General features: G+C 55.1%; 1 protein-coding gene across 1 annotated transcript in view; it reads right to left on the reverse strand.

Annotated features, from left to right (window-relative positions):
- The window catches only part of COL5A3 (collagen, type V, alpha 3), a 63,774-nt gene extending 52,965 nt beyond the window's left edge, over window positions 1-10,809 (reverse strand). The window contains exons 1-8 of the mRNA XM_011994966.1: window positions 10,722-10,809; window positions 6,290-6,448; window positions 6,013-6,202; window positions 5,775-5,931; window positions 4,213-4,317; window positions 3,733-3,885; window positions 1,956-2,069; window positions 1,712-1,858 (exon numbers count right to left, since the gene is read on the reverse strand). Of these exons, the coding sequence (XP_011850356.1) occupies window positions 1,712-1,858; window positions 1,956-2,069; window positions 3,733-3,885; window positions 4,213-4,317; window positions 5,775-5,931; window positions 6,013-6,202; window positions 6,290-6,448; window positions 10,722-10,809 (1,113 nt within the window). The remainder of the gene's footprint in view (window positions 1-1,711; window positions 1,859-1,955; window positions 2,070-3,732; window positions 3,886-4,212; window positions 4,318-5,774; window positions 5,932-6,012; window positions 6,203-6,289; window positions 6,449-10,721) is intronic.
- Window positions 10,810-11,623: the final 814 nt, after the last annotated feature.

Consider the following 11,623-nt stretch of genomic DNA (forward strand, 5'->3'; position numbering starts at 1 on the left):
CTGGAGTGCAGTGGTGTGATCATGGCTCCCTGCAGCCTCCACCCCCTGGGCTCAAGCTATCCCCCCGCTTCAGCTGGGACCAGAGGCACGCGCCACCACTGGGTTCGGTTAATTTTTTCTTTATTTTGTAAAGATGGCATCTCGCTATGTTACCCAGGCTGGTCCCAAACTCTTGGGCTCAAGTGATCTTCCCGCCTCAACCTACCAAATTGCTGAGATTATAGGTGTGAGTCACCGTACCCTGCCTCAGTTACCTCTTGATCACTACCCTCTTCTCTTCTCCCTGCCCTTAACATAAAAACAGCCTAAAATTTGTACTGACTTAAGATGGTGCTTCGGAACAAGAGTCCACCATCTTCTTGGTTTGCTGTCTCTTGGAATAAACCTGCTTTTCCTTCCACCAGTTCTCGTCTCTCTTGTTTTCCTTTCAAATATCAAGCCACTGAGCTTGGGTTCGGTTACATCGAATGTGTATCCATTTTTTCTCTAAGACCAATATGGAGCATGTTCCAAATCGGTCCACTTCTCTCATCCCTCCCTCCCATCTCCCTCCAGGTCACATCCCCTCTGCAGATTCCCTGCTGCCCCTCTGGCTCCCCCTACTGTCCATGTGCCATTCAGCTGCCAGAGAGCTCTTTTTTTTCTTTTTCTTTTCTTTTTTTTCTTTTTTTCTTTTTTTTTTAAGAGATGGGGCCTCACTGTTGTCTAGGCTGGCCTCAAACTCCTGGCCTCAAGCGATCTTCCCGCCTCCGCCTCCCAAAGCATTGGCATTACAGGTGTGAGCCACTGCCCCCGGCCCAGAGGGAGCTTTCAAAACTCCAAGTCAGATCATGTTCCTTCACAAGTGCTCAAGTGGCATCTCCTGGTACTTGGAGTAAAAGCCAAGCACCTCTGTCTAGTCACAGAGTCAACTATTAGCACAGTGCCTGACACAAGCAGGTGCCGAAGCCAAAAGAGAGACTGGCCTTTCGTGGCTCCTGGTAGGAATCCCTTCTAAGCCCTCAAGATGTGAGAAAAGTAAGTAAATAAAATAACACAGGGACAGAAGACCATATACCACACGTTCTCACTTATAAATGGGAGCTAAATGAGAAAACATGGACAAAGAGAGGGGAACAGCAGACACTGGGACCTGTCGGAAGGCGGAGGGTGGGAGGAGGGAGAGGATCAGGAAAAATAACTAATGGATACTAGGCTTAATACCTGAGTAATGAAATAAATAATCTGTGCAAGGAACCCCCCATGATACATGTCTACCTGCGTAACAAGCCTGCACTTGTACCCCTGAACTTAAAACAAAAGTTAAAAAAAATGTAAAAATAAAATAATTTAAAAAAAAATTTTTTTTTCAAGATGGAGTCTCATTTTGTTTCCCTGGCTGGAGTGCAGTGGCGCGATCTTGGCTCATTGCAGCCTCTGCCTCCCAGGTTCAAACAATTCTCCTGCCTCAGCCTTCCCAGTGGCTGGGATTACAGGTGCGCACCACCACTCCCGGCTAATTTTTTGTATTTGTAGTAGACATGCGGTTTCACCATGTTGGTCAGGCTAGTCTCAATCTCCTGACCTCAAATGATCTGCCTGCCTCGGTCTCCCAAAGTGCTGGAATTACAGGCAGGAGCCACTGTGCCCCGCCTAAATAAATAAAATTTAAAAAAAAATTTTATATAGGAATCCCACTCTCTTGCACCTAACCCCAGCCACCTAGACTCACAGGAAAGATCTGGAACTGAGTCCGAGATGGGTATTCTGCTGCCCGGAAGTCAGGGCCCATGGTGGAATCAGCTCCTTCTTCATCCTCCCTGGTTGCCTTGGTCTCCGGGGTCCCCAGCTCAGTTCCACTGTCAGGGTCCAAGCTCCCCTGAGAACATTAGGACAGACCAAAGTTTTCCCTGACCTCCTTATTGTCTACCACCCCCCAAACCCCTGAGGTCTTCCCTCTTCCAGCCCCATCCAACCTCTAGGATTGTGGCATTGGGCCCAGTAGTCACAGTGGAGACGACGGCCAAAGGCGTAGGGGTCGGAGGCAGATTTGGAGCTGGAGTCTCTGTCTTGGGGATGTCAGTGGAGGTCTGGAGCGGGGATGGAGGGAGCTTTGGGTCTCAGGTCAGGGCAATCAAGACAAAAGGGAGGCACCCTCCCACTGTCCCCAGGAGCTCCCAGTTTGGGGCCAGGACAGAGGAGGCTCCCCAAAGAGCACCGGAGGCCAGTGGAGACAAAAGTGTGCTGGCTGGACCAGGGCTTCCAGCAGAGGGAGCCATTGTGGATGGAGGAGGCGCTGAGCCAGCCTGGCCCTGGAACCCAGAGGTCAAGGTCAAGGTCCAACATTCAGGGCCAGGCTCCCGGAAGCCTAGCCCACATGTCCTCTCCCAAGGCAGAGTTCAGCGGCCAGTCAGCCAGGCCACAGTCAGAGAGGGAGTGGCGGCTCCTTCTAGCCTGCACAGCTGCAGAGGAACTGGGTCAAGGCAGGGCTTGGGGGGTGTGGGAAGAGGGTGGTGGGGCCCCAGGTGAGGGGACAAGGCTGAGGAAGGGGCTGAAGAGGGGCCCACTACTCCTGGTGTCTGTATTCTTGGCCAAGAAGATCTGGAACTGAGATGTAGTGCAACCAGTGACTCCCCCACCAGCCAAAGACCCCAAGCAATGACCCCCACCAAGGACCCCCCAACCCAGTGACCCACCAAGAATGACTTACATCAACAGACCCCAATGATTCTAGAACCAGTGACTCACAAACAACCCCTCCCACTGGCATCACTGGCCTCAACCTGTTACTGTTCCATTCAGTGATTTTCCCAACCAGTGACCTCAACGAGTGACATTCTCTTGACTATTAGCACTAACTAGTGACTCTCCAACTAATAACCCCCATCAGTGACCCTTAATCAATTATTCCTCTAACCAGTGATGCTCCAACAATGAATACCCATAAATGAGCCCAACAAAAGTGTCCTAACCAATGACCCCCAAACAGTAATTCCACCTATCAATGACTTCCTAACTAATAATCCCCTTAGGGACTCCCAAATCAGTTACCCCATCTGCGACCCCCTGAAATCACTCTTCCAACTTGTGGCCCCAATGAGTGATGCCACTATGACTTCCAGTCAGTGACCATCCACCAACAACCCCCCAGTCATTGACCCTAAACTGGGGACATCGGTGGCACCAATAATGGTTTCTATCAATGACCTTCCACAGTGATCCCAGCTAGATGCACCCCAAACACTGATCTCAGTTAATATCTCCTCGATGATTCCCCCCTATCCAGCAATCCCTATCAGGGAAGCCAAATAATGCCCCCAATTAATGACTCTCCCAATGAATAACCGTCCCCAATGACCCCAAGAAGGGAACCCCAAACAATGACACACTAACTAATGAACACATCATTCAACCCAGCCAATGATCCCCCTTAAACAGTAGCCCTCATCAAGAACCCGCTTAAAATCAGGAGCTTATCTGGGTCTGCCCCCTCCCTCTAGTGCCCCAGGACTGGAGATTGAGGGGGTCAGAGATGGGAGAGCTTGTAAGATGGGACCCACTCCCACCCTGTCATCAGTCACCCTGACAGTCATCAGTCAGCTGAGAGAAGTCAGAGCTCATGGATCAGAGACCAGAGAAAAAGATCATAGATGAGGGACCAGAGATTAGTAGGGATGGGAGACTAGAAGTCAAGCACCAAGACCAGAAGTCAGATGGTCAAGGCCGGAAGTCAGGTGGTCTCAGGGCTCTTACCTGGTTCTCTGGGGAGTCAGGAGGTGGACTTGAGGTCAAAATTTCCTTGTTCTTCTTTTTCCTGCCCTTCCCCTTGCGACCTCGCCCTTTCTTCCTCCCTTTTCCCTTCCCCTTCCGCTGAGGACGAGGGGTCTCTGGTTCACCCTGGGGAGCCTGGGAGGAGGGTCCCAGTCAGGTCCAGAGCATCCCACCAGCAGAGACCCCATCCTTCAGGTCACCTGGGGTGAGGCTGGCTCATGGTCCATTGTGTCCTCACTCAGCCCTGTGACCTGGAGTTGATGTTATTCATGTAACCTGGGGTCAAGGGTGGCTCAGGAATATGACTTGAGGTCAAAGTCATTCACACCTGGGATGTGTTTGAGGTCATGGGTCACTTAACCCTCTGTCTGGGGGATGAGAATTCACTCTTTCCAGGGATCTGGAGCCAGGAAGGACCCAGCCTGTGTCCTGAGATTAGGAGTCATGGAGCCCCTCACTCACCCCTGTGGCTGCCGGTACCAGGTTGTCGCAGTCGGGGAGGTACCGCTCGCAAGCCTGGAAGGCAGCCTGAGGATCTGGGCTTATCAGCAGCTCCTGAATGTCTCCCTAGCGGGTGGGGGGTATAGGAGTCAAGGAAGGCAGCCATACAGCCACAGGCTTACTCTGACCCCTCATCCCCCAGAAGTCCTACCCACCTCCTGGTACCAGGGTGTGATGGTCTCCCATCCAGAGCACACTACGTATAAGGAGGAGGTGACCCCATGACAGCCCTAGTGATTCCTCTACCCCCTAACTAAGACAAGGAAAGATCCTATCGGGGGCACACCCGATCTCAACCACAAGCCACATCCCATCCCACACATCTGCCCCACTAGGGGTGCATCAGTTCCTTCATGAGTTCATGTGATTCTCAGCCTCCCGAGTAGCTGAGATTACAGGCATGTGCCACCACACCCAGCTAATTTTTGAAGTTTTAGTAGAGACAAGGTTTTGCCATGCTGGCCAGGCTGGTCTCGAACTCCTGGCCTCAAGTGATCCACCCGCCTTGGCCTCCCAAAGTGCTGGGATGAGCACTTTGGGTGCTCATACTTACAGGTATGAGCCACCGTGCCCTGCCAACACCATAAATTGTGACGATGCCTACTTGGCTTGTTGTGGGAAGATCCAGTATTAGGGATAAGGAGGAACATGAGGTAGATCAGGTCCTGGCCTCCCAGAGGTGACACACATCACGGTCACACACAGTTAACAAAGGTCTCCACACCCAGAACACACATCACACTGCCACACAACACAGCTGCTTGCTGGCTCCCAAAGTTATAACTGCCCCTATACAATCACACACTATCACAGCAACCAGCACCATCTCAGGTCACAGTCTGAGACACACAACACCACCAGATCTTTCCACAACAAGCCCAGTAGGCGCTGTCACAATTTATGGTCTTGTGGCTCTGCAATCTCACAGTCACGCACTGCAACGGCACACACAAGCATGCACTAGCACAACCGGATCTTCCTACAACAAGTCAAGTAGGCCTCGTCACGACTTATGGTGTTGGCCGGGCGCGGTGGGTCATACCTGTAATCCCAGCACTTTGGGAGGCCAAGGTGGATGGATCACTTGAGGCCAGGAGTTCAGGACCAGCCTGGCCAACATGGCAAAACCTTGTCTCTACTAAAAATTCAAAGATTAGCTGAGCGTGGTGGTGCACATCTGTAATCTCAGCTACTTGGGAGGCTGAGAATTGCTTGAACCCGTGAGGTGGAGGTTGCAGTGAGCTGAGATGGAGCCACTGCACTCCAGCCTGGGCGACAGAGCGAGACTCCACCTCAAAAAAAATAAAAATTAATTTAAAAAAAAAAAAAATTATGGTCTTGTGGCTCTGCAATTTCACAATTCCACGCTGCAACGGTATGTGAAAGCATGCACTTGCTTCCCTCAGCTTCCTGGGGATAGACTGAAGCTTGACATCTTCCTTCTTTAATATCCTCTCCAGATTCAGGCTGTAGACAAAACATCCAACCCACTGCCTCAGTTTCCCCCGTCACTGAACTCCTACCTCGAAAGTCTTCTCCCCAAGGTCCTGGGTCCCCAGCACAGTGAGTCCAGCTATGCTGATGAAGCGAGGGCCATGGCCCAAGACAGGCGGCTGGGCTTCACAGTCAGCTACCAGGGTCACCGTCTCACCATCTATGCTGACCGCCACACGGTGCCACCTGCAAGGGGACGGCCTCCGTGTGGGTGCTTCTCACCCCACCCCTCATCCACGGACCCCTGCCCACTCTCCCCATGCTCACCTGCCATCTGTGAGGTTGACCTGCTGGGGGAGGGGGCGGAAGGGATCACCTAGGAGACCCAGCGCTGGCCCCAGTGCCAGGCCCAACTGCCGGGCACCCCTTTCATCATAAATGGACAGCAGGACAGACTGATTGGCTGGCTGGCCCCGCAAGGTGATCAGCAAGGAGAAGTTCTCAGGGAAGTGGCCATCTGGGTGGGCAGAGGGAACAGGGCAGCTCAGATGGCCCAGCAGTGCCTCTCTCCAGGGAGGTACCCAGGCCTCCTACTCCAGCTCACCTGGAAAGAGTTCCCGCGTGGGGATGCCGAGTGTGCTGGCCTGGCCCACTCTGAACGCCCGGTCACCCTCTGGAGTCCTCTGGGGACAGAAGCCAGGCCCCTCGGGGACCCCAGCCTGTCCTCCCCGCACACCCAGGGCCTTCAGGACATCCACAGGATCTGCAGCAGAGAGAAGCCGTTGGGGGGCAGAGGTGGGGAACAGCTAGAACAAGCCCAGGACTCCAGGACAGAGGCTCAGGGTTTTTTTTGGGGGGGGCTCAGCCTCTCCCTCCCTCACACCATGTGTTTGTGGCTCAGGAAGAAGGAGCAGGCCTGGGCCCCCAGCACCCCCCGCCTCCTCATCACCCCACAGATGTTCCGACCTCAGCAGCCTGTTGACTCTGTTTTTATTTCCCCTTGGTTTTTGGTGAGAAAAAAAGTTGACCTAGTTCTGGGATGAATCAAAGCTTCCTGGCCTGAGCCCCAGAGTGGAACTGTCCCCCTCTCCCCACTCCCCCGCACAGGCTCCCTAGGGCTACATCCCAGGCCTGGAGCCCCCTTGCCAGAGGAAACCCATGTGGAGAGGAGGGGCTTCTAGTGTGTTTTCTTCCCCCACCTCCTCCCTCTCTCTAACCTCCTCCTTTGACCACTGTCACCCACAACCTCTTCCTTTTGACTACAGCCATTTTGGAGCTCCTCCCTCTGACCACTCTGCCTCTGACCATGCCCACTAACTTCTTTTTCCAGTTACCCCCTCTGGCCCTCTGATTTTCTTCTGCCTGACCCGTCTATTCCCTCTGATCTCCTTTTTCTGCCTGACCCCAACGTCCGCCTTCTGACTTTCCCCTCTGACCTCCTCCCTCTGACTTTTCCCTCTGACCTCCTCCCTCTGACTTTCCCCTCCAACCTCCTGTCGTTTGATTTTCCCCTCTGACCTCCTCCCTCTGACTTTCCCCTCTGACCTCCTCCCTCTGACTTTCCCCTTTGACCTCTTCCCTCTGACTTTCCCCTGTAACCTCCTCCCTCTGACCATCCCCTCTGACCTCCTCCCTCTGACCCTCCTCTCTGACCTCCACCCTCGGACTTTCCCCTCTGACCTCCTCCCTCTGAATGTCCCCTCTGATCTCCTCTCCTCTGACATTCCCCTCTGACCTCCTTCCTGTGACTGTCCCCTTTGACCTCTTCCCTCTGACTTTCCCCTCTAATCTCCTCCCTTTGACCCTCTCCTCCAACCTCCTCCCTCTGAGCCTCCCCTCTGATCTCTCCTCTGACTTTCCCCTCTGACCTCCTCCCTCTGACTTTCCCTTCTGATCTCCTCCCTCTGACTTTCCCCTCTGACCTCCACCCTCTGACTTTCCTCTCCAACCTCCTGTCGTTTGATTTTCCCCTCTGACCTCCTCCCTCTGACATTCCCTTCTGATCTCCTCCCTCTGACTTTCCCCTCTGACCTCCACCCTCTGACAACCCCCGACCTTCTCCCACTGCCTATCCTGATCTCCTCCACCTGACCCATGACCTCCTCGTTTCATCTCTCTGACCTTCTTCTTCTGATCAGCTGTCTCCAATAACCTCCAGACCTCCCCTGTCTGACCCTGTCCCTCTTTCATCCCAGCTAAGGAAAGGACTTGTCTGGCCCAACAGTTCCTAATCTAGGCCACGCTACCAGCCCCACCCCGAAAAGCAGCCCAGCCAGTGCTAAGTGGAACCACATGGCTTGGGCAGGGGCGGGTGGGGGCTTCCCTTGGGCCCCGAGCCCCCTGTCTGGTTTCCCCCTCCCCCTACACTCAGCAAATTGTCCCACTGACCCCCTGCCCCAGCCTCTTGGCAGGAGCTAGATTCTCCCGAATCTGCCATGACCTCACCCCTGGGGGCGGCTCTGCTGATCTCACCACAGGGAGCTGGGGCGGGGGGGTAAGACGTTGGGGAGGCAGGGGCTTGGATGAAGGACCCCGATTCCCACTCTTCCTAGGTGAGAGCCCTCATTTTCCAGACTCCTCAGAGGCCTGTGTCAGCCTCTGTTTCCTCTTGCCTCCAATCTCCTTCTCTCCGCATCCCTGCCCGCCCTCTCTCTGTCCCACTTTCTGTGCTGGGTCTTTCCAGGCCTCTATCTGTGTCCAAGTCTCTCTCTCTCTCTCTCATTCTCTCATTCTCTCTCTCTCTTTTTTCAATCTCTCTCCACTCGCCTTCCCCAACCCATCACCCCAGCCCCCATCTCTAATTGCCTGTTTTGTGGCTGGGCTGTTATTAAGAGAAATCTGGGTTGCAGTCCCCTGGGGCTGAGATCTGGGCTCCCAGGCTCTGCTGACCACAAGAGTCACTTCCCCACGGAACAATCATCCCAGCTGCCCCATCTCAGGCTGGGGCCCAGGGGAGGATTGAGATCAACGACCTCACCCAGCCTGGAGGCTCTCCCCTGACCTGCACACTAACCTCTCTGCAGAGGAAAGAGGGTCTCTCCTCAACTACCACTCATTTACAGTAAGAAAGTCCTTCCCAGCATCCAACTAAAAGATATCCTGCTTGAAACTTGTGTCCCTTCTGGAATGACCTTTCAGAAACTGACTGCCCTTTCTTTTCATAGCTGGCATTATGACAAAAAGTCACATAAGCGGCATTGAGTCCTGCCTACGGGGACAGAGGGTGGGGGGTCTGTCAGGGACCCAACTTGCCTCCTGCCACTCTCCCCTGTGCTGGTCAGGGCCCCCAGGGGGATCTTGGCTGGGGTCTGGGATGTGAAGGGACAGAGGCAGGGGCTGAGTCAGGGCATGGCTGGGAATCCCCCAGGTGTGCGGTGTGTGTGCAAATATGTGTATGTGCATGAGATTGTACAAGCGTGGGTGAGTCTGAATGAGCCAGGCAGAGAATAGCTGGGCATGTCATTTCTCCGGGTGTCAATGTGTGCAAATATTTTGCTTCTAATGGAGGGATTAGGTGCAGTTACTTGACGCGTAGCCATGTAACGCTTGCAGCGAGCTTGCAGGTGTGTCTGTGACTGTAACACCTCAGACTTCTGGTGGGGGAGTGCCGTTCTGTGTGAGAGTGTGACCCAGCCAGAGAGTGGGTGATGGGTTGTGAATGTTGACAGCGTTTGTTCGGATGTCAGGGGCAGCGTGTGTGAGAAACTGAGCGCGTGGGAGGGTCATAAAAGCTGGAACCATTTGGCGGGTGACTGGAGAGGGTTGCCTGGACACGGTGTTTCACATTCCTCGAGTCCCAGGGGACTTATACTCAGCGTGGATGCCTGAGATTGCATGACCGTGTGGATGTGTGAGCGTGGGAATGCGGAATGGTCCAATCAGGGATTAACCATATGGACAGGCACCTTCCTGGACTCCAAAGTAAGAAGTGTGCTGTAGGGGTGTGTGTGTGTGTGTGTGTGTGTGTGTGTGTGTGTTGGGAGACTGAGCTCACCTTAGAAAGGGATTTCCAGGAGGGCCTAGTCTGAGGTCTCTCAGATCAGGGAAGCCCCAGGGAGCCACGCCATCCCCTGACTCCCGGAGCGCCCCCTACTCCGAACCCTGCGGGGCGGGACAGGGCGCCCAGCCAGATGCGCGCAGCTGGGCGTGCGTCAGCGCTGACTCACCCATCCGGCGGCCCCCGGGACCCCTTGGGGGCCCCTGAGAAATTCCTCGGAAAAAACACCCAAGGCTCCAGCAGCTGGGGTGGGAGGGGGGGAGCAACTTCCACTCCCGCCCCGCCCTGCGCCCCGCCCCGCCTCGCCCCTCACCGTGGCCCTCCCCGAGGCCCTGTCCATGGTGCTGATCGCGGCTCTGGGGACCGCGGGGTGGGGGAGGGGGCGACAGGGAGGGAGGGGAGGAGACGGGCACTCGCCAATTTGGGGCAGAGGAGGGAAAGGGAGAATGGGGTGAAGCCATTTAAAGAGACGCAAAAGAAACTGTGGGTTCCCGAAGAGCCCCCCCATACTCGTCCCCACTCACCTTCATCCTCATGGGCAATTATTTGCACCCAAAAATCACAACTACACCCCTCATAGGGGCACTCAGAGACACACAGTCACACGCATAACCACACACACGGTTACCCTCGAAAATCAGCACATAGACAAACGCACAAGTGCATACTCACCTGTCGCAATACACACCCTCCCAGCACTGCCCTGTCACTCACAGTCACACTATCGCCATCAACCTCCACATGCAAGCACACATGCAATTTCACTCCAAATGCACAGACATGCTACACACACGCACACACCTGCACACTGCATGCATTCCCACGCGCTCGCCAGAAAACGCAGTCACACATCCCTACCCCTACCCCCGAACAGTCACACACCCACAAATCACCCAGAGTCGGACACTCATGCGCCCACATCACACCGGGACCCCACGCAGCGCTCACGTCCTCCCCCTCCACGCCCCTCCATGCCTCGCTCTTTTAGGCCCTCTCTGAGTCGTGGACCCTGGGTCCCATCTCTTCCCTCCCGGCTCACCGGCCTGCGTCCCCGGCAGAAGCTGCAGCGCCGCCAGGAGCAGGCAGAGACCGGCCCGCGGCTGGCCCAGGCCCTGGCGGTTCCCCATCCTGGCGGGGCCCACGGGCAAGGCGGGGGACCAGTCGGGGCGGTTGCCGGGCGCGGCGACTCCTCGGGCTCGGTGCAGTCACTCGCGGCGCCCGCTCCTCTCGGGGTCCGCGGGAAACTGCCCGAGACCCCGCCCTGGCCTCGCCCTGCGCTCCAGCGCCTGGCCAGGCGGGGCTCCTTGGAGGGGGAGCGCTGACAGCTGGACTGGGAAGTTGGGAAACTTTGTGCTGAGCGCTGATTGGCCGGCTGGTGTGGAGCCGAGCGCCAGGAGTTGGGTTGTTCCTGCCCCACCCCACAGTGGAGGAGAAGGGTCACTCCCACCCAGTCCTGGAGTTCGAGGGTTCCAGCCCTACCCCAAACCTTTTCGGCCTAGCAGATCCCCTCAAAGGAGAGCTTAGCCTCATTCAAACCTTCAGCCTCCATCCAGGCCCTGGAAAAGGGGGAGGTGCAGGTTTATACCAAATCTTTTTTTTATTTTCTTTTATTTTTACATTTTATTTTGGAGACAGGGTCTTGATCTGTCACCCAAGCTGGAGTGCAGTGGCCCAATCATAGCTCACTGCAGCTTCCAACTCCTGGGTTCAAGCCATCCGCCTGCTTCAGCCTCCTAAGAAGCAGGTACCACATGCACATACTGCCACACCTAGCTAATTTAAATATATATATATTTTTGTAGAGACCAGGGTCTTGCTTGCTGCCCAGGTCGGTCTTGAACTTCTGGTTTCAAGTGATCCTTCGGCCTTGCCCTCCCAAAGCGCTGGCATTACAGGCATGAGCCACCTCACCTGGCACCAAGTCCTTTCTGCCTCACTCAG

Source organism: Mandrillus leucophaeus, unplaced genomic scaffold, assembly GCF_000951045.1.
Source record: "Mandrillus leucophaeus isolate KB7577 unplaced genomic scaffold, Mleu.le_1.0 Scaffold112, whole genome shotgun sequence".
Taxonomy (NCBI): Eukaryota; Metazoa; Chordata; class Mammalia; order Primates; family Cercopithecidae; genus Mandrillus; species Mandrillus leucophaeus.